Below are 23,482 nucleotides of genomic sequence, written 5' to 3' on the forward strand. Positions count from 1 at the left end.
GGGTGGGAGACCACCAGGTAATATTAGGGATGTGAGCTAGCCAGAGAAATACAAGCAATAAGAAAGGGGAGGAGACCACATCAAACCACTTCTTGGTGGATGACAGAAATGGCCATGGAGACCCAGGAGTTGAGCTTGAGTTGAACGAGAACTTCTCTTTTAAAACCAATCTAAGCAATCCATGGACAAAGCTGCCTATTGCACAGTATCCTGTTCTCGACCGGCCTCTTTCCAATCTTCTCTGCAGAAACAGAGTTCTACTAGGGAGTAAATCATTCTTCTTATGCAGTTTAAAAGCAAAAGCGTCTCCAGTTTTAATTCCAAGGCAATTCTCCTGCCAATGTCTGCCAGAATTGATTCCTGGCTCAATTCATCGTATATTTAAAGACCAAGATGGTTTTGTGTCCTGATTCTGGTTTCAGTATCTGCACCTACCTGGAGGGTGGAGGGGTGGTGGGACGGAGGCAACCGGCGGCGGAGGAGGATGGAGAAAGTGGGGCGGAGGCCCACTTAATGCTGGAGGTGGGCCTGCTGGGGGCACAAATGGCTGCTGCTGGGGGGGCTGAGCAGGCTGAGGTTTGCTCCCATGGTCTCCAAGTACCTTTTGAAAGAGAGCCCAGAAGAATAATCAGGTTAGGTTTTAAGAAAAAAGAAAGAAAGAATCAAGAGTCAAAGCAAGTCCCAAAACAGGAAATGCATCTGGCTACCTCGTGCTGCAATACCATGGGAATGCAGAAGAATGAGATCCTGGAGGTTGAATGCAGCTGAACTTCGAAAGAAACCCAAACGAATCAAGTCAACCCTTGAAGGACACTTGAAATGCCAAGGTTGAGGACCCCTGCTCTAGACGAGACATACTTAGCTTCCTCAATCATTCATCATACAATTTAGCCTCTAGACACCTTATCCTCTTTGTTGCTCTTTTCTGCACACTTTCTATAGTCTCAACGTATGTTCTGTATTTTGGTGACCAGAACTGGACGCATTGTTCCAAGGGTGGTCCTACCTCAATCCGAAATGCCCAATTTGGATTGAAAGTTAAGACCGCGCAAGGCCTGAAATCCACTTTTCAGTTCTTACCTGAATGGGGTTTTCTTCAGAAGCGTGTTTGTCGCGTCGCCTTCCTTCCACCCTCCGGATGGTGCCAGCCTGACCACCAATCACGTCGATTGTCCCACCCAGCTTCCTGTTTCCAAAAGAAGACCCATTCAGCACCAGCAGCTGATCTTGATCACATTGTCCCTCCTGTAACACAGCTCACCATTGGACTAATGGATGCTATAACACACTCAGCTCCCATGTTGTGACAACTGCACACTGCATACCATCCACCAGTAGACCCTTGTAATTTGAGGATGACTTCAAGTTCCAGTGCACTAACCACCAAATTTCTTTTGTACAACGCTGTGGCCATTTGCTTCCCAATTGCCGGGATAAAGCTCAGTAAAGCAGAATTTACTATCAAAAGACCCGTCAAAGACTGACCTGAAAGTTGCTTTTTAGGACATTATTATACGTTATGCTAGCAGCTAGAGACAGGAGTGTTACAATACTTTATCTAGCAGTAAACTGATGGGGATATTGCTCACAAGTTCCTAATGTTCCGAGGACTTAGTGCAGAGGTGTGCAACATGGTGTCTTGGATTTGCACCCAATATCAACCGTCACACCACAAAGCTTTCTTAGTACCCACCAACCTCCTTCTCCTTCCTTAGTTTTTTAAAAATAAAAATAAATCTATTTTTTTCCAATGCTTTTGGGCCTCCTAAAGATCTGCATTTATCTTTGGGGCCATTTCTGTTCTGATTAATGGTATTTTAGAATCAGTCATACTTACTGTGGGTGGCATTTAGGGATTAGGTGTCTCCTCTGGGACCCATTTCCACCCTCCTGGACCTGCATTCAAACTTTCACATGGTCACCATCTCCAAAGCTGCCTATCCTTTCTTTCGAGCAGGGTTTGTCAGCCTTGACAAGTTTAAGTGCGTAGACTTCCACAATTCCCCAGCCAGCAATTCTTAAAGTTGCTAAGGTTGACAAACCCTGCTTTAGAACCTTAACTATCTACAAGGCTCATGTCAGCCCTGGTCCTTCTTTTCATTAAACAAGACAGACCCAATTCCAGCAACGGTTCCTTATATGTTTTAGCCTCCAGCCCCCTAATCATCTTTGTTGCTCTTCTCTGTACTCTTTCTAGTGTTTGTTCAAATACTTGTTCAAATAACAATATGACCGAGCCCTTTGCTTTGAGACATTTGTTATTTATATCTCATAAACAAAATGGTGATAAGCATTGAGGTTGGGGGGGGGGGATCTGATGGATCTGCCTCCAGGGCAGCCACCTCCCTGTCCACAGCGTTGACCAAGTTTGCTTTTGGTAACCATCTAGAACAGGGGTTCTCAACCTTTCTAATGCCGTGATCCCATAATACAGTTCCCCATGTTGTGGTGACCCCTAACCACTTATACATTACCTGGTGCCAGAGGCGTGGCCAAAGAAAAGGGGGAAAAAATGGCGGACAGCCTTGTTTGGCGACTCCCGTGAAATGGTCGTTCGACCCCAAATGGGGTCCCGACCCACAGGTTGAGAACCACTGATCTAGAAGGATCAATCCTCCCTGGATGGGTTGGATCTCGGCTTCCCTGAATCCTAGCTTGCTCGGAAGCTTAAGATCCTCCATCTGACGTTCAGTGTCCTGAGACTATCCATGGGAAACTTTAAGCTGCTGGAAATCTTGCAAAGAAGAAAGCTGGAGAATGAATGCTTTAAAGCAGGGGTAGGCAACCTTGGCAATTTTATGACTCATGGACTTCAACTCCCAGAATCCCTGAGCCAGCCATGCTGAGGGGAAAGGGAGAGGTTTCCAAGTTGAGCCATGCTGGCTCAGGAATTCTGGGAGTTGAAGTCCACAAGTCATAAAAGAGCCAAGGTTGACTACCTCTGGTATAGTGTTTCCTGCTTGAGCAGGAGTTGGACTAGAAGATCTCCAAAGTCTCTTCCTGCTCAATTAATTCCCTAGGACAGGGGTAGGCCACCTTGGCTCTTTTATGACTTGTGGACTTCAACTCCCAGAATTCCTGAGCCAGCTGTGCTGAGGGGCAAGGGAGAGGTTTCCAAGCTGAGCCAGGCTGGCTCAGGAATTCTGGGAGTTGAAGTCCACCAGTCATAAAAGAGCCAAGGTTGCCTACCCCTGCTTTAAACCCTTGAAAAAGCAAAAGTCCTTCAAAAAACAGCCCTTCGAGAGACCAAAAGTGAATGTCCCTTCAGTACCTGTTTGGAGGAGGCCCGGCTTTTATCCTTCCGCCAACGAGCGCAACAAAATCAGTTTTAAAATCCATCTTGACGATGTTGTTCTCGGGTTCTTTCTCGGCATTGCCTGTTCTTCCTTGTTGAACCTTTAAAACAACAACAACGTTGCAGCGCTTGTCTATGGAGAGTCTCAGTCACCCAGGTCACAGTTATCCCAAAGATGCTTTTTCACAAAGGCAACTGGACTTTGTTTTTCCTTGAAGACGTTTCGCTTCTCATCCAAGAAGCTTCTTCAGCTCTGCCTGGATGGTGGGGAATGGAAGGATTTATACTCCTTGCAGATAGCTGGTCATTTGCATTCTTTTAGAGAGCCGCTAATGCCACCTGGAGGTTTGTCTATGTCAGTGGTTCTCAACCTTTTTAATGCCGCGACCCCCAACCAGTCGTATGTCGAGGACTACTCAACCGGTCGTCAGTCGAGGACTACTCAACTGGTGCAGCACCGTTTGCAGAATGGGACTTTTGGCGGGCTCAGCAGGGCAGAGACAGCCTGGACAATTCCTATTGGCTTTTGAAAGCCAATAGAATTAGACTCTATTCAAGAGAGTCTATGCTATTGGCTTTCAAAAAGCCAATAGAATAAAAGGGAGTAGCACAGCTAAGGAAAAGGGGGAAAAAATGGCGGACTGCGTTGTTTGGCGACCCCCGTGAAATGGTCATTTGACCCCAAATGGGGTCCCGACCCACAGGTTGAGAACCGCTGGTCTATGTCATCAGGGTCACCTGAGTGGTGCAAATGGGTGTGGAGCCTTCCTGGAACTGCTGAAAGGATTGTGTTATAGACTGGAGATAGATGATGTTGTGTCCTCCCCCTCTGTTGAGAGAGCTGTGTCAAAACTGTCCTTTCAACAGTTCCAAGAAGGGTCCACACCTCTTTGTACTACTCAGGTAAACCTCCAACTGGCCTCAAGGACTCTCTAAAAGAAGGCAAATGACAAGCAGTCTGCAAGGAGTATAAATCTTTCCATTCCCCACCATCCAGTCAGAGCTGAAGAAGCTTCTTGGATGAGAAGTGAAATGCCTTCAACGAAAGAACAAGTAAGTCCAGTTGCCTCATGAAAACCATCTTTGGGACACTGCAGTGCTTCAGGGACCTTTTAAATCCTATTTTTCCTTACCCTCCAATTGAAATCATCAATTTTTCACTTACGACTTTACAGGGACACAGCAACCATTCTACCCCTGCTGCTTTTCAGGAGATGGAAGTCTCCTCTGCAGCCACCATGACAGGCGGTCCTTGGTTGACGACCCTTCATTTCGCGACTGTTCGAAATTACAACGGAACTGGAAAAAGCGACCTACAACGATCTGGAAGTGGGTTCACGGTGACTGGACTTCTTTTCTTTTTGGGTTTGAAACATTTCGCTGCTTAACCAAGAGGCTTCTTCAGTTGAAGCTGAGCCGAAAAAGCTACTTGGATAAGAAACGTCGTGAAATGGGGCAAAGTTCACCCAACAACTGTCTCGCATATAAATGTTGTGGTCGTAAGTCGAGGACTGCCCGTATCCTGTCAGGAGGGGCAGGACTAAACCAGGGAAGGGGACGGTCCCCGCTGTCCAATGAAACAGGCGACATCTTGGCCCCCCTGAGGAGAGGCTGCTGCCTTCACGGCTGTTGCCAGAGGCGCCACCCGAACCGCCTCCTCCGTCCACCCAAGGGGCCGCTGAGAAGGGAGCAGCTCGTTGGTGTGTCTGGTTTAGGCAGGCAGTCCTCGACTTACAACAGCTTGTTTAGTGACCGTTCGAACTTACCACGGCACTGAAAAAAGTGACTCATGACCATTTTTCGCAGTTACGACCTTTCCAGCATCCCCATGGTCACGTGATCTACATTTGGACGCTTGGCAGCTGACTCACATTTATGACGGTCGCAGTGGCATATGTTTATTGGATACAAACCTGAATGAGGGACCCTTGGGGCTCTCTGAGCTTGATTGTCCTAAAGTTGCTTTTTCAAAAGGCAACTGGCATGGCTGCAGCCATCTTTGTTTTTCCTTGGGGACGTTTCGTTTCTCATCCAAGAAGCTTCTTCAGTTCTGAATGAAGAAGCTTGAAGTCAGAAGTCTGAAGAAGTTTCCTGGATGAGAAGTGAATCTCTAAGAAAAAGGATTGATCCTAGGCCAGGGGTAGGCACCCTTGGCTCTTTTATGACTCGTGGACTTCAACTCCCAGAATTCCTGAGCCAGCATGGGGGAACTATGGCCCCTTGATGACTTATGGACTTCAACTCCCAGAATTCCTGAGCCAGCCATACTGAGGGGAAAGGGAGAGGTTTCCAAGCTGAGCCATGCTGGCTGAGGAATTCTGGGAGTTGAAGTCCACAAGTCATAAAAGAGCCAAGGTTGCCTACCCCTGGCCTAGGCCTAGGCTGCTTTATGATTCGTGGACTTCAACTCCCAGAATTCCTGAGCCAGCCACGCTGAGGGGAAAGGGAGAGGTTTCCAAGCTGAGCCATGCTGGCTGAGGAATTCTGGGAGTTGAAGTCCACGAGTCATAAAGGAGCCAAGGTTGCCTACCTCTGGCCTAGGCCAATTAAACTAAAAGGATTCTGTGAAGAAACTGCTACAGTGAACCTGACAGAAAGCAATTTATATTCCTTCACCCTAAATCTGGGCCTGCTGTCAAGTGATATTCATGGCTAACGAACAACGCTTTGCTCTCCCATTCAAATGCAGGTGGTCCTCGACTTACAATAGTTCATTTAGTTACAACAGCACTGAAAAAAAGTGACTCATAACCATTTTTCACCCCTACAACTGTTGCAGCATCCCCGTGGTCATGTGAATCGAAATTCAGATGCTTGGCAATTGACTCATATTTATGACGGTCGCAGTGTCCCGGGGAATCATGTGATCACCTTTTGTGACCTTCTGACAAGCAAAGTCAATGGGGAAACCAGATTCAGTTCATAACAACCATGTTACTAATTTAATAAATGCAGTGATTCACTTAATAAATATGGCAAGAAAGGTCATACGTTGGGGCAAAACTCACGTCACAAATATTTCACTGAACAACAGAAATTTGGGGCTTGGTTGTGGTCGTAAATTGAGGACCACCGGTATGCCTCTCCAGCCCTTTCAAAACCCTGCCTATTGATAAATTCACTCTGAAATGGAACAATCAAAACCAACAGATCCTGTTGATCCCTGTGTGTGTGTGTTTGTGTGTGTCCAAGCTCTGCATTTTTACCGTGATCTTATTTTCCGTGCAGACAGGGACCGAAGGCTCCAGGCCCAGCTGAAGCCGGCGCTGTTTTTCACAATAGGCTTTCCATGTTTCCTCGTTGAATCCGTAGTTGAAATAATCGGAAAGGTCGGCACCTGGAAAGAAATGAAGCACATTGAGGAAAAGGGGGTCTTCCAGGGCAAGTCAACTCTTCCAGCAAGAAAGAAATGGGGGCCCCTGAACTGGAGAAGTGGCTTCTACCAACTTCCGTTTGCAGCAGAGAAATCTTCTTTCGGGATTCTTCCACTAAAAATAAATAACAGTTACCGGAAAGAAGAAAAGGAGAACAGCAAGGAGATGCTGACATATTATACCTGTTGTTCAGTGCTCTCCAAACGTGGCCACTTTAAGACTTGTGGACTTCAACTCCATTCTGGGAGTTGAAGTCCACAGGTCTTAAATTGGCCAGGTTTGGAGAGCCCTGCCCTAGTTAAACTGAATGATAAAAGATGATCTGCTATAACTTCCACTGCACAGCTACAACAACAATCTAAACATGCACCACCGGCTCAGCCACCACCCTCCCCTCCTTTACCTGGACTTTCAGTGCAAGAGGTTAGAGGTATAATGGGAGAGATTGTAGTTCAAATGAGAGAGGAAATGACTCAATTTGTTTCACAGATTAAATCAGAAATTAAATCTGATCTCAAAGAAGAGATAACGGGGATAAAGTCTAAATTGCAAGAAAATAATAATGAATTACGACAAGATATACTGGCAGCTGTTTCAGGTTTGGCTACTGTGGTGGTTAAGCTCGATGCAAGGCTTGAGGAAGTGGAAGACAAAGTTGACTCTTTAGATGACAAAATTCAAGACGTGGAAAGGAAGGTGGACTCCTCACAAGAAGATATTTTGATGTTTCAGTACAGACAGATGGAGTATGCTCTGAGGATTAGAGGCCTCAAGGAAGATATGAATCAAGATTTGATGGAGGTGGTTCTTAGTGATCTGGCGCTGGCTTTGGATATGGATAAAGGAGAATTACAGAGAGAAGTAGAAAAAATTTATAGACTCAACTCCTGGATTGCTAAGCAGAAGAATTTGCCCAGAGATGTGGTGATTTACTTTACAAAGAAGTCCCTGCGGAATGAGATTATACAAGCTTTTTACAACAAAAGATTTCAGATTGCCGCCCAAGATGTCATCATTCTAAAGGAAATCCCATCTAAAATCTTAAGAAGTAGGAAAGATTTTGCTTTTTTAACCAATGAGCTTAAAGCTAGATCGATGCCATTCAGATGGGAAATTCCGATGGGTATCGTTTTGAGCCATGCTGGGACACGTTACAGATTGAACACAGTTGACAAAGCTAGAGATTTCTATACTTCGGTCCTGAGTGCAGGCTCAACTTTATCTGGTCGGAAATCTTTGAGTGCTAAGGAACCTGAGCAGCAATCTGAGGCACTAGATTTGGTTTCCGCAGGGATGATAGAAGTGGCAAAGCAACGCCAAACGGAGGCTAAAGAGCAGAGGATGACTCGTGCAGCTTATAAGCGTAAAGAGAAAGAGCAACGTAAAAAAGAGCCCAAAGAGAATTCTCCTGGAAGTGCATCACCGCCGGTGGGAGGAGCAAGACCCAAGAGTTATGCAACACATGCAGCTCTGTCAGAGTTTGATGGTGTCTTCTCCAGGCTGCGTGCCAAGGGAGATGGCAAAGTTTTTGACCTGGAATGTTAATGGATTGAATTCTCCTCAGAAACGGAAAAAAATCTTTTATTATTTGAAGCAACATACCAATGATGTTATTTGTTTACAGGAAACTCATATTCTACTTAAAGATCAGAAATATTTAGTTAATGCTCGTTTGGGATCTCATTTTATATCTCCTGCACCTGGGAAGAAAGGGGGAGTTGTTATATATGTCAAACAAAACCTGCCAGCTTGTCTGGTAGAATCAGATCCCCAGGGGAGATATGTGATGATTGAACTTGGTATTTATGGTAAGAAAGTACTTATAGTTGGACTTTATGCTCCAAATCAACAACAGGAACAATTTTATAAACAGTTACACCAAAAAATAACTTTGCTTGACTATAGATCAGTGGTACTAATGGGTGATTGGAATGGTGTCTTAGACACACAAAGGGATAAGAAAGGTTCCTCTCCTTTTCTTAAACAAGCAAGGCTACCTAAAGCCTTTTTTGATATGAAAGAAGACTGGGAATTAAGGGACTATTGGCGGGAACGTAATCAAGAGGAGAGAGACTTTACTTTTTTTTCTGACAGACACCAATCTTTTTCAAGAATTGACTTTTTCTTGATTACCACGGATTTGTATAATAAAGTAAAGAATGTAAAGATTTTTCCTAGATCACTGACGGATCATAGTCCAGTTTGGATGGAGTTGATTCAAGAGAAAGAGGAAAGAAGATCCTGGAGAGTTAATGAAAATTTGTTTAGACAAGAGAAGAATGTTCAAAAACTAAAGGAGTGTTTAAAGGACTATTTTGCTTTGAATATGTACAAGGGGACTTCAATGTCAATGGTATGGGATGCAGGTAAAGCATTTATGCGCGGTGTTTTGATAAAAATGAATAATTTTTATAAGCGAAATCAGATTCAGAAACGTAGAGAACTTGAAGATGAAATTAAACTAAAAGAAAGGGCTTTGATTCTAAATCCTTCTGATGAAAGTACTAAAGAATCTGTAAAGTTATTAAGGTCACAATTTAATATGTTGATAGCAGATCAAGCTGCAACCAATTTATTATTTATGAAACAAAATACATTTTGTAATGCTAATAAGCCGGGGAGATGGTTGGCTTATCAATTAAGAAAGAAACAGAGACAGAGAATAATAGAGAAAATAAATTATAAGGGTAAACTAGTTTCTCAGAAGGAATTAATTAAAAAATCTTTTTTGGATTATTATCAAAACCTATACAAATCTACTAATGTACAACTGTTAGATATAAATAAATATTTAGCTGAGGCAAGTTTTCCTAAACTGACTGAGGATCAGAAATATGAAATTAATGGTTTAATCACTAAGGAGGAAATCGCCTCAGCAATTCAACAATTGAAATTAGGGAAAGCACCGGGTACGGATGGGTTAACAGCTGTTTATTATAAAGCCTTAATGGAGGAGATGATTCAACCATTAAATGATCTTTTTAATGGTATCCTACAGGGTTTAGAGATTCCTCCTTCATGGCGTAGTGCTTTTATATCATTGATTCCAAAGGAGGATCAAGATTTTACTTTACCAAAAAACTATAGGCCTATATCTCTTTTAAACGTGGATTATAAGATATTTGTAAAAATTTTGGTAAATAGGCTTATGAGGGTGGTGCATCATCTTGTGCATAAAGATCAATCAGGGTTTATAACAGGAAGGTATATGAAAAACAATGTTAGACAAATTATTAATTTACTAGAATACTTAGATAAGAACAACCAAGTTTCTGCAGGGCTCATATTTTTAGATGCTGAAAAAGCATTTGACCAACTGAATTGGCATTTTATGCTAAGAGTAATGGAAGAAATGAATTTTGGTGAAAACATATTACAAGCCCTTAAGGTAATATATCAAAAACAAACAGCACAACTTATTGTTAATGGAGGTTTGTCGGAGGTTTTCACAATAGAGAAAGGTACTAGACAGGGGTGTCCTTTATCGCCATTGTTGTTTGTTTTAACATTGGAAATATTATTGATTAAAATTCGAGAGTCTCAGGAAATTAAAGGAATATATGTTAATAAAAAAGAATATAAGTTGAGAGCTTTTGCGGATGACTTGGTTGTTACTTTGTCGCAACCTGACTATTCTGTAGTAAACTTATTACAGTTGATTCACCATTATGGTTTGGTCTCGGGTTTTAAGATTAATGTAAATAAGACTAAAATTTTACCTAAAAATATGTCGAGTCAGGAGAAGCAGATTTTGGTTAACTCGACGGGTTTTGAGATTGTTAATAAGGTAAAATATTTGGGGGTGATGCTGTCTGTTTCTAATGCAAAATTATTTAAAAACAATTATGAAAGGTTGTGGGTCGGGGTACAGAAAGACTTGAAGAACTGGGAAAAGCTGCAATTATCCCTCATGGGAAGAATTGCAGTGATAAAAATGAATATTCTACCCAAGTTTCTTTTTTTGTTTCAAATGTTACCAATTTTGAAAAATGAGATTAATTTAAATGAGTGGCAGAAGGGTCTCAATAAATTTATTTGGGCAGGGAAAAAACCAAGGGTTAAGTTCAAAATTATGCAAGACTTCCGTGAGAGGGGTGGACTCAAGGTACCAAATTTGAAATTATATTATGATGCGGTGGTTTTAACATTAATTAGTGACTGGGTAAATTTGACAAATTCTGAGATACTTTATCTAGAGGGATGGGATTTACTTTATGGGTGGCATGCCTATTTAATATTTAATAAAAAAATAGATTGGGCTTTTAAATCTCATATTTTAAGAATTTCTTTACTTAGGATTTGGAGAAAATATTATAAAAGTGATTTTAAAGTACCATTATGGGCTATACCTTGGCATGCGATAGAAGGAATAAAAAGAGGGGTTAAAATGGATATGGTGTCTTATAGACAGTTACTTAAATGGGATGGACAAAACTGGCAATTAAAATCACGGGAAGAATTAGCACAAGAAAATTTTACTTATTCTTGGTTCCAATATAGGCAACTACTAGATAGATGGAAGATGGATTGTAAGGTGGGTTTTCTTAGAGAAGATGAAAATCTTATTAAGCAACTGAAGGATCAAAGACAAACCCACATTAAGAGAATTTATGGGGTTTTAGTTGAATTGGACTCAGAAACGGAACTAATTAAAGATTGTATGATTAGATGGGCGCAGAACTTTGGTGAGCCAGTTTCATTGGACACCTGGGAAACTATTTGGGTGAGAAATGTCAAATTTACTCAAGCACAGAATTTAAGGGAGAATTTTTATAAAATGTTTTATAGATGGCACCTTGATCCACAAAAAATGTCTTATATGTACCCTGACGTGCAACCTAAATGCTGGAGATGTGGTTACAAGGAGGCTTCTTATTATCATATTTGGTGGTCATGCAGAGAGATAAAAGCATTTTGGATCAAAATATGGTGGAATATCCAGAGAATTTTTAGAAGGAGGGTAAAATTTACTCCGCAATTATTTTTGTTAGGTATTGTTACAGATTGTGATATAAAGGAGGTTGTATTGATGTTAAACTTGATCACAGCCGCGAGGCTGTTAGTTGGACAATATTGGAAGAAGGAATCTTTGCCTACATTGCAGGAATGGTTTTTTAAAGTAGCTTATCTGGCGGAAATGGCAAAGATTTCGGCTTTCTTAAAGCAACAAACGCAAGAGAAGTTTTTTGCTATCTGGGACAAATGGATAAAATTTATACAATTTAGATTGGGTATACAAAAATATTATATAGCCTTTTCATAAGTTTTATTTTTATATATATTATAGATATCTTTTTTATATATATAAATATAGAGTTTTTAATTTAATTTTTATTTTTTTTTTTATTATTTCTTAAGCCTATATTCTGCTCTGGGAAGCTCAGGGGGGGGGAAGGGAGGGTTTTTGGGAGGGGTGTGGGGTGGGGTTTTTTTTTTATATGTATTGTTTAATTTTTTTTTCTCTTTTGTATATGTTGTTTTTTGTTCTGTATTGTTCTTGTTTTTTTTGTAAAATTTATAAAACTTTTAATAAAAAAAAAAAATAAAAAAAAAAGTAAGAAAAAAAAAATAATAAGTAAAAAAAAATCAAAAAAAAAAAAAGAAAGAAACGAAAAAAAAAAAAAAGAAAAAAAGAAAAATAAAAAAAAAAAAAAAAGATGATCTGGAGAATAATCAAGAACCGTATCCTTCAAAGCTCCACCACATTCTCCCACCTAGGAAGACTCACAGGGAATTTTAATGACCTTTTTCATCATTTAATGACCTTTTTCATCATCTCTGCTGTCATATTTCACCAAAGTGGGTGCTACAGTTAAGCATAATTGCAAGATATTTTTTGTTTCCAGGAGTGGGAATTTTTAACACTCCAAATCTTACTGAAGGATAACTTCCATATATGTTACGACCAGACACATTCATTAGGTCCTGTGCAGGCTGGCAGTCACCTGGTTAACCTTCACGAATCGTCTACAGGCCACCTGCAAGCCCAACACAATTTTGTGGCCCACAAACCAGAGGACCCCCACGAGTTGGTGAGACCATTATTTTGGCACCATTGTTTTGTTGGTGATTGTGAGATGAAAAGTGTTTCATCTTTTAAACATTCTCATGGTCCTGAAATCTAGCAACATTTGTGGTGAAATATATTTAGAGCAGGGCTTTTCAACCTTTCCACCCACTTTTAGGATATGGCAACATCTGAGTACCACCAGTCGCCTAGCAAGGGGTCAAAAACTTGATGACCAAAAAAAAAAAAAAAAAGGAAAAAAGTGATAAAGTACAGGTAGTCCTCGACTTACAACAGTTTGCTTAGTGACTATTTGAAGTTACAATGGCACTAAAAAAAGTGCCCCCCCAAGCCACAGCCGAGCAAGACACCTGCCTGCCCGCCTGGCCACGCTCTTCCTCCTGTCCGAGGTTTTCATTGTTGTGAGCATTTCTGTTGAGGATTGGCAGCGGGGGTGGGGGGATATTTGGTTTTTATTCCCACCCCCCGTCTGCTGGATGGTTGCAGCAGGTTTTGGTCACTTCACATGACCCTGGGACACTGTGACCGTCATAAATATGAATCAGTTGTCAAGCATCTGAATGTAAATCACAAGACCCTGGAGATACTGCAACATTGCAGCTGATTGGTGCTTCTTCTGGGCTCAGCAGAAGTGCTAGGATCAGTGCTGCTTTCCAGCTGATTGGTGCTTTTTCAGGGCTCAGCAGAAGCATCAGGATCAGCGCCGAGCTCCAGCTGGAGCCTGGTGCTGATCCTGGCGCTTCCGCTGAGTCCTGACATCCCTGCAGCTCCAGCCATCTCTTGCTCAGGCTTGTGCGGTGCTGCCACCGGTTCAGCTCATTCCCCTCCCCCACTACCACTTTTCTGGGATTGTTGCGTACCACCTGTCAGGTGCCAATGTACCAAAGATGGTACCCGTACCACTGGTTGAAAAGTCCTGATTTAGAGTACAAAGACCTGCGTGCGCACACACACATGCTAATGGTAATAATCCCAAAGATAACTGGTGAATGTCTGAATGGCATCCCTCTTCAATGCAACAATGCAATTCGTAGCCATGGTTTCCGAAACTAGGATTCAAAGCAGGTTCACAAATCGGGGTTACAAATTCACCAGAATTTGTACAGGTGGCCCTCGACTTAGAAACATTTGTTTAAATGACTGCTTGAAGCCACAACAGAGCTGAAAAAAGTAACTGACTGGGGCAATTCATGCTGGCTGGGGAATTCTGGGAGTTGAAGTCCACAAGTCGTAAAGTTGCCAAGTTTGGAGACCCCTGGGAGGAGAGGAATCTAAAGAGGCTGCAGACTCCAGAGAAAGGATTGTGCAACAGGAGACAAGCCATTCTCATCTATGTTTGTGGTTCTTTGGACTAGATAAGGTGCAAAAACACCACACTCTAAACAAGATGTTTTCTCTTCCCTTTTGAAAAAAAGAAATTCGCCAACCAGGTCTGTTTCTGTAAATCAGTGGTTCTCAACCTGTGGGTCGGGACCCCATTTGGGGTCGAACGACCATTTCAAGGGGTCGCCAAACAACGCAGTCCACCATTTTCCCCCCCTTTTCCTTAGCTGTGCTACTCCCTTTTATTCTGTTGGCTTTTGAAAGCCAATAGAATAGACTCTCTTGAATAGAGTCTAATTCTGTTGGCTTTCAAACGCCAATAGGAATTGTCCAGGCTGACTCTGCCCTGCTGAGCCCGCCAAAAGTCCCATTCTGCAAACGGTGCTGCACCAGTTGAGTAGTCCTCGACTTACGACCGGTTGGGGGTCGCGGCATTAAAAAGGTTGAGAACCACTGCTGTAAATGCTGTGAGAATAACCTTCCAAAAGGAAAGCCATGCAAGTTAGATAAGAGAAATCTCAGCCCAAACCAAGAATGTAACTTGAGAAAGCGTCTCAGGCTGGACCCTCCCTAGTTCTGTTTAGGAGAAAGGAGGGAGGGGGAGCTGCATTGAGAGTGGTCAGATTCTGTTACTACAACCCCACAATAAAAGTAGACTTAGTGTTCATCTCTTTGGTGTTCAAGTCTGAACTTGTGATGGCATGTGGTGAGGAGGGGGATTCCCAGGAGGGAGGGGGTCAATTCCAGAGGAGGAAGAGGCAACTCAGCCCAGAGATTATATGTGACAGAAAAAGGGTGAAGACAGCTCTTCCCTAATGGAGCTCAGAGTATATTGTAGATGCAGAAATAGTCCTCAGTCTGCCAAGAATTTGGTCTATAGGTGTGAAAACAATAGAGATCTCAGCTTGGAAAGATGGTTCCTGGTTTCAGCCTGACACAGGCTGACTGTGGAATTCTGGGAGCTGAAGTCCACACACATGATGGCTGAGGGATTCTGGGAGCTGAAGCCCACAAATGTGGGAGAATGTAGTGAGGAGGTGGATCCCTAGGAGGAAAGGAATGTATTTGAGAAGAGGAAGAGGCAACTCAGCCTAGAGATCATGCATCTACTTTAATCTGCATCCACAATATCCTCTGTGAGCTATGAGGGAGGGGCTGTCTTCACCATCTTTTTCTCATGCATGATATCTAGGCTGAGTCTGCCAAGATTTGGTCCATAGGTGTGAAAACAATAAAGAACTCAGCTTGGAAGAATGTGTCACACTTGCTTTGAAGCCTGACAGCTCTACCTCAAAAGTACATCAATCTTGCAACTTTAAATGTGCCTTCCCCCCCCCAATACATTCATGTTCAAGAGAACTAGGGAGGTCCCATCTAAGACTCTCTCCAATGACATTTTTGGTTTGGACTCAGATTTCTCTTTTCTGAGGCTCTTCCTTATCCTCATTATGAGGAGCAACAAGAAAAAAAAGGCGGGAGAAATTCTCTGTATGACACTATCTGAAAATAGGTAGGCCGCAGCCGCCGAAAGCTCAGTAGCTGAGCCATAAGGACTAAAATGCCCATTCCTGATGGATCTGAGGGGTCCAACATCAAGGAGCAGTGTGGTGGCTCAGCGGTTAAGATGCCGGGTTTGTTGGCTGGAAAGCTGGCAACCAGGTTCAAGACCCAGGCATCAGGCGATGGGGTGAGCTTCCATTCCTCACCTCAGCTCCTGCCAACCTAGCAGTTCAAAAGCATGCAAATGCGAGTAGATCAATAGGTACCACTTCAGTGGGAAGGTGACAGCACTCCGTGCCGTCATGCTGGTCACATGACTGTGGGAATGTCTTCAAACAGCTCTGAAATGGAGATGAGCACCACCCCCTACCGTTGGCAATAAGTAGCGGAGTCAAATCCGCAAGGACTCCTTTTATCCAACCCCAGGTAAACAGATCAGGCGGTCCTACTGCACAGAAAAAGATCTCCCCGTTTCCAAAACGATAGTGTTGCTCTTAAATTTCACCGCACCACATTATGGAGAGCCAGGCCCATAAATTTGAGACTGTATCCACCTGTCCCACCAAGGCCCAGCGATGCCCGGCCAAACCAAACCAAATAAACGAGGGGGAAAAAAAAGAAAGCTGTTGATCATATTTACCACAAGAAACTTTGAGGCCCCACCTGGTTTCCTCCACGGTTTGTCTTCAAACGATTCTAAATCCACCTCGATTACCGGCAAGCCGTTAATATTCCCCGAAGCCTCTAAATCAATACCTTTAGGCTGTGACTTGGCTTTGGAGAAAGGAAAACAGATGGTTAGTGCTTAAGGCTGGCTGGGGAGCTGTTCCCAGGGTGAGGAAACAGTGCAGCTCAAAAAAAAGATAAATCTCTTCCTGGATAAATTTAGCTTCGGCTCCTGCCCGTTTTCAAATAAAATAGCTTTGCATATGTGTGTGTGTGTGTGTGTGTGTGTGTGTGTGTTTCTCAACACAATGCATTGTTTTGCTCCATGGGGGAAAAATGGCGAGTAGAGGCGAGGAAGGAAGGAGAGAAAGAAAGAAAGAAAGAAAGAAAGAAAGAAAGAAAGACAAAAAGAAATAAAGGAAAAGAAAAAAGAAAGAAAGAGAAAAAAGAAAGAAAGGGAGGGAGGGAGGGAGGAAGGACAGAGGGAGGGAAGGAGGGAGGGAAGAAAGGGAGAGACAGAGCGACAGAAAGAGATGAAGGAAGAATGAAGAAAGGAAATAAGAAAGGGAAGGGACACGAAGGAAGGAGTGAAGGAAAGAACAGACTCAGCATGCTAATTAAATAAGCCTAATTAATTAATAGCACACCTTAGAAGGACTGATGTGCTCTGAGATAAGCCATTTTGATTGTATTGAAAAATAATTCAGCATAAAAGATTCATTTGCCCAAAGGAAAAAAAGATAACCGAAAATAATTCTCCATTCATACCTGATGCTGGTGCTCCGTAGCCTCGACCCGTTTTTAGATTCAGATTCATTGGAGTCCCCCTAAAAAAAGAATAAAAACAGAACTGCAGCTTCTGGGCAATCTATGCAGGGTTTAGTTCCAATGACCATCATTAGGGTCTTAGACCAGTTCAAATCAAACCATAACGCCCACTAAAAAAAATTACTGGATAGTTCCAATCATCTGCTGAACGGACAGGCTGACCCAGGAGAGGGGGCGAGTGGAGACAACACTGCTGGGCTGGTAGCCCCCTCCCCCCATTCTAACTGGCTTTGGGGGAATGATGGGAGTGGAAGGCCTGCCCAGCTGGATGGTGTCAGGTTGAGTCACTTTGGTTCAACTGAAAGCGGCTTCGGTGACTTTGTACATCCAGCAGAAATTTGATCTAGTGGTCAAGGCACCAGCTGGAAAACAGAAGATGGTGAGTTCCAGTCTTGCCTTAGACATGAAAAACTGGGTGACGTTGGGCCAATGGTGAGTTCTAGTCCCACCTTAGGCTTGAAAGCCAGGTGGGTGACTTTGGGCCAATCACCAGGAGATAGTGAGTTCTAGTCCTGCTTTAAGCATGAAAACCAACTGGGTGACTTTGGCCAATCCTCAAGAGACAATGAGTTCTGGTCCTGTCTTAAGCATAAAAGCTACCTGGGTGACTTTGGGCCAATCACCAGGCGATGATGAATTCTAGTCCTGCCTTAATAGAATGTAAAGATTTTTCCTAGATTACTGACGGATCATAGTCCAGTTTGGATGGAGTTGATTCAAGAGAAAGAGGAAAGAAGATCCTGGAGAGTTAATGAAAATTTGTTTAGACAAGAGAAGAATGTTCAAAAACTAAAGGAGTGTTTAAAGGACTATTTTGCTTTGAATATGTATAAGGGGACTTCAATGTCAATGGTATGGGATGCAGGTAAAGCATTTATGCGCGGTGTTTTGATAAAAATGAATAATTTTTATAAGCGAAATCAGACTCAGAAACGTAGAGAACTTGAAGATGAAATTAAACTAAAAGAAAGGGCTTTGATTCTAAATCCTTCTGATGAAAGTACTAAAGAATCTGTAAAGTTATTAAGGTCACAATTTAATATGTTGATAGCAGATCAAGCTGCAACCAATTTATTATTTATGAAACAAAATACATTTTGTAATGCTAATAAGCCGGGGAGATGGTTGGCTTATCAATTAAGAAAGAAACAGAGACTGAGAATAATAGAGAAAATAAATTATAAGGGTAAACTAGTTTCTCAGAAGGAATTAATTAAAAAATCTTTTTTGGATTATTATCAAAACCTATACAAATCTACTAATGTACAACTGTTAGATATAAATAAATATTTAGCTGAGGCAAGTTTTCCTAAACTGACTGAGGATCAGAAATATGAAATTAATGGTTTAATTACTAAGGAGGAAATTGCCTCAGCAATTCAACAATTGAAATTAGGGAAAGCACCGGGTACGGATGGGTTAACAGCTGTTTATTATAAAGCTTTAATGGAGGAGATGATTCAACCATTAAATGATCTTTTTAATGGTATCTTACAGGGTTTAGAGATTCCTCCTTCATGGCGTAGTGCTTTTATATCATTGATTCCAAAGGAGGATCAAGATCTTACTTTACCAAAAAACTATAGGCCTATATCTCTTTTAAACGTGGATTATAAGATATTTGTAAAAATTTTGGTAAATAGGCTTATGAGGGTGGTGCATCATCTTGTGCATAAAGATCAATCAGGGTTTATAACAGGAAGGTATATGAAAAACAATGTTAGACAAATTATTAACTTATTAGAATACTTAGATAAGAACAACCAAGTTCCTGCAGGGCTCATATTTTTAGATGCTGAAAAAGCATTTGATCAACTGAATTGGCATTTTATGCTAAGAGTAATGGAAGAAATGAATTTTGGTGAAAACATATTACAAGCCCTTAAGGTAATATATCAAAAACAAACAGCACAACTTATTGTTAATGGAGGTTTGTCGGAGGTTTTCACAATAGAGAAAGGTACTAGACAGGGGTGTCCTTTATCGCCATTGTTGTTTGTTTTAACATTGGAAATATTATTGATTAAAATTCGAGAGTCTCAGGAAATTAAAGGAATATATGTTAATAAAAAAGAATATAAGTTGAGAGCTTTTGCGGATGACTTGGTTGTTACTTTGTCGCAACCTGATTATTCTGTAGTAAACTTATTACAGTTGATTCACCATTATGGTTTGGTCTCGGGTTTTAAGATTAATGTAAATAAGACTAAAATTTTACCTAAAAATTTGTCGAGTCAGGAGAAGCAGATTTTGGTTAACTCGACGGGTTTTGAGATTGTTAATAAGGTAAAATATTTGGGGGTGATGCTGTCTGTTTCTAATGCAAAACTATTTAAAAATAATTATGAAAGGTTGTGGGTCGGGGTACAGAAAGACTTGAAGAATTGGGAAAAGCTGCAATTATCCCTCATGGGAAGAATTGCAGTGATAAAAATGAATATTCTACCCAAGTTTCTTTTTTTGTTTCAAATGTTACCAATTTTGAAAAATGAGATTAATTTAAATGAGTGGCAGAAGGGTCTCAATAAATTTATTTGGGCAGGGAAAAAACCAAGGGTTAAGTTCAAAATTATGCAAGACTTCCGTGAGAGGGGCGGACTCAAGGTACCAAATTTGAAATTATATTATGATGCGGTGGTTTTAACATTAATTAGTGACTGGGTAAATTTGACAAATTCTGAGATACTTTATCTAGAGGGATGGGATTTACTTTATGGGTGGCATGCCTATTTAATATTTAATAAAAAAATAGATTGGGCTTTTAAATCTCATATTTTAAGAATTTCTTTACTTAGGATTTGGAGAAAATATTATAAAAGTGATTTTAAAGTACCATTATGGGCTATACCTTGGCATGCGATAGAAGGAATAAAAAGAGGGGTTAAAATGGATATGGTGTCTTACAGACAGTTACTTAAATGGGATGGACAAAACTGGCAATTAAAATCACGGGAAGAATTAGCACAAGAAAATTTTACTTATTCTTGGTTTCAATATAGGCAACTACTAGATAGATGGAAGATGGATTGTAAGGTGGGTTTCCTTAGAGAAGATGAAAATCTTATTAAGCAACTGAAGGATCAAAGACAAACCCACATTAAGAGAATTTATGGGGTTTTAGTTGAATTGGACTCAGAAACGGAACTAATTAAAGATTGTATGATTAGATGGGCGCAGAACTTTGGTGAGCCAGTTTCATTGGACACCTGGGAAACTATTTGGGTGAGAAATGTCAAATTTACTCAAGCACAGAACTTAAGGGAGAATTTTTATAAAATGTTTTATAGATGGCACCTTGATCCACAAAAAATGTCTTATATGTACCCTGACGTGCAACCCAAATGTTGGAGATGTGGTTATAAGGAGGCTTCCTATTATCATATTTGGTGGTCATGCAGAGAGATAAAAGCATTTTGGATCAAAATATGGTGGAATATCCAGAGAATTTTTAGAAGGAGGGTAAAATTTACTCCGCAATTATTTTTGTTAGGTATTGTTACAGATTGTGATACAAAGGAGGTTGTATTGATGTTAAATTTGATCACAGCCGCGAGGCTGTTAGTTGGACAATATTGGAAGAAGGAATCTTTGCCTACATTGCAGGAATGGTTTTTTAAAGTAGCTTATCTGGCGGAAATGGCAAAGATTTCGGCTTTCTTAAAGCAACAAACGCAAGAGAAGTTTTTTGCTATCTGGGACAAATGGATAAAATTTATACAATTTAGATTGGGTATACAAAAATATCATATAGCTTTTTCATAAGTTTTATTTTTATATATATTATAGATATCTTTTTTGTATATATAAATATAAAGTTTTTAATTTAATTTTTATTTTTTTTTATTGCTTAAGCCTATATTCTGCTCTGGGAAGCTCAGGGGGGGGGAAGGGAGGGTTTTTGGGAGGGGTGTGGGGTGGGGTTTTTTTTTTATATGTATTGTTTAATTTTTTTTTCTTCTGTATATGTTGTTTTTTGTTTTGTATTGTTCTTGTTTTTCTTGTAAAATTTATAAAACTTTTAATAAAAAAAAAAAAAAAAAAAAATAGAGGCAGGATAAAAATGAAATAAACAAAGCATTGCAGATCTCAGGAAGCTTGCACAACAATGGCACAAAGAAAAGAGCAGGATTTGGGAGAGGGTGTAAACACATACAAATAAGATGGGGCTCCAGTCTTGATGTTGCCAATCGTGACGCGAATGTCATCGTCACTGTCGCTCTCCTCCTCATCTTCCCCACTTGGGATGGTCTACAGTACAAAAACATGTCAAGCATGAGAAACTAGGCTAGAAACTAGAAGTCAGGCTAGACGAGTTGTCAAAAAAAGAACACGGGGGAAAAAAGAGAGTAGAGGTAGCTCCATCTAATTTGGATTTGGGGCCCACCTGATTATGTATTATCAGATTGGTGTTGACTGTTACCAACCAGAGTGGTGTTTTCCCCAGGGCAATTTGTCCCTAAGCTGGTCTTTCAGGCCTTCTAACAGTGCCCCAAACACCACTGTGATTGGACCTATGAACCTACTTGATGGTCATCTTCCTCTTCTCCTTCCTTCCACCCTTCCCAGCATCACAGCCTTCTCCAGAGAGCTAGGTCTTCTCATAATCCTTCCAAAGTGGGATAATTTGAACTTGGTCCCTTTGTGAATCAGGTGAGAACTCTGCGTTTGTTTGTTTATTTTCTTGGTTATCCCATGGATTTCTTGGGAGTCTTCTCCAACTCCGAATGTCAGAAGTATCAATACTCTTTCTGTCCTGTCCCTTCAAAATCCAACTTTCACGTCCACAGAATGTCACGGAGAAAAAATGTCTTGTGTAATTCTGATTTTTCTGGGTACAGACACATCTGGGCATCTGAATGCCTTTTCTAAGGCTTTCACAGATACCCTAGCAAATGCTAGTCTTTGGAATACTTGACTGGTGGTCCCTGTACTCTTGATAGTTGGTCCTACAAGGCAAAAGCCATCCACCACTTCAATATTTTCATCGTCAACTCTAGCGCTGGCTGCTGGAACAGTTACCACTCCTTTTGTTTATATTTAATCTTAGCCCTATTTTTTTCACTGTGCTCCTTGTTTTCATTAATGAAGCTTCCAGATAATTTGCATTTTTAATGATCAGAGTAATATCATCAACATTGTGCAAATTATGTTTCTTCCTTCCACATTCATCCTCTTCCAATCCAACTTCTCTCAGTAAAAATTCCATGTGGGTTGACTAATTAAGAACATATAATCTTATATATGCATAGTAATAATTTATAAAGAGAACGATTAATTAGGGGAACAGCTTGCCTCATGAAGTTCTGGATGCTCCATTGCTGGAGGTTTTTAAGAAAAGATTGGACAGCTGTTTGTTGGAAATGGGATAGTATCTCCTGCTTGAGCAGGGGGTTGGACTAGAAGACCTCCAAGATCCCTTCCAACTCTGTTATTCTCTAGTCTCGTCTCACTTATTTGCAATTTCAAGCCAATTTTGCCATGTTCTGTCTGGACTGTGGCTTTCTGACTGCATATACATACATGGAGGACAATGAGATGATCTGGATTTCCCATTTTTCTAGCGACATTCCATAGCCTGACATTGTCAACACAATCATTTTGTCATTTTGGTATTCTTTGGCTTTTTCAATTATCCAGTATGTATCGATTTCTTATTCCTTGAACGTTTCTAAAATCAGCTTTGTAAGTTCTTCCACGTGGCACTCTAATTTGTGTCAGATGGTCCTAGCCGTTGCTAGCATGAGAAAATAAGATTATACAATAGCATCTGCACTCCATTAAAGTCTCATTTTTTGGTATTGACATGTAGACCAACATCTCTGTTGGCCACTATGTTATTCTCCAGAGCTGCTGCTACAGAATGGTTGGAATCTTTACTATTACTTCTTTTGTTGCTTGTCATATTTGTGTAGTTCTTCTATCAATTGTTGTAGCCTTCTAACTTGGTAACAATGGAAGCACTGATGTAACTTCATCTATACTAAAACTACTCTAAAGAATCTGGATGTTGACATCTGCACTGTACAGAATTTCAATCTACTTGAAATTTGATCTTCACTGAACTGGTTACCGTTTGTTCATTGGTGTCTCTTAGCAAACCAATATGAAATTTCCTGGCGAGGAAAGCTATAGCAAATCTAGACAACATACTAAAAAGCAGAGACATCACCCTGCCAACAAAAGTGTGTATAGTCAAGGCCCTGGTTTTCCCAGTTGCAACATATGGCTGTGAAAGTTGGACCATAAGAAAGGCTGAGTGCCAAAGAATTGAGGCCTTTGAACTATGGTGCTGGAGAAGACTCCTGTGAGTCCCTTGGACTGCAAGGCACTCAAACCGGTCAGTCCTAGAGGAGATCAACCCTGACTGCTCTTTAGAAGGCCAGATCCTAGGTACTTTGGCCACCTAATGAGAAGGAAGGACTCACTGGAGAAGAGCCTGATGCTGGGAAAGATTGAGGGCAGTAGAAG

At 41.1% G+C, this 23,482-nt stretch overlaps 1 protein-coding gene across 1 annotated transcript in view; it reads right to left on the bottom strand.

The window, feature by feature from the left end:
- The window catches only part of LOC120299625 (pre-mRNA 3'-end-processing factor FIP1-like), a 47,092-nt gene that overhangs the window by 14,614 nt on the left and 8,996 nt on the right, over positions 1 to 23,482 (bottom strand). Inside the window, exons 4-10 of the mRNA XM_039324608.1 lie at positions 21,168 to 21,262; positions 16,955 to 17,013; positions 16,184 to 16,294; positions 6,502 to 6,632; positions 3,272 to 3,396; positions 1,081 to 1,186; positions 436 to 601 (exon numbers count right to left, since the gene is read on the bottom strand). Coding sequence (XP_039180542.1) covers positions 436 to 601; positions 1,081 to 1,186; positions 3,272 to 3,396; positions 6,502 to 6,632; positions 16,184 to 16,294; positions 16,955 to 17,013; positions 21,168 to 21,262 — 793 coding nt within the window. The remainder of the gene's footprint in view (positions 1 to 435; positions 602 to 1,080; positions 1,187 to 3,271; positions 3,397 to 6,501; positions 6,633 to 16,183; positions 16,295 to 16,954; positions 17,014 to 21,167; positions 21,263 to 23,482) is intronic.

The sequence above is a fragment of the Crotalus tigris genome, unplaced genomic scaffold (genome assembly GCF_016545835.1).
Source record: "Crotalus tigris isolate CLP2741 ecotype Arizona unplaced genomic scaffold, ASM1654583v1 scf7180000024303.721469, whole genome shotgun sequence".
Lineage (NCBI taxonomy): Eukaryota > Metazoa > Chordata > Lepidosauria > Squamata > Viperidae > Crotalus > Crotalus tigris.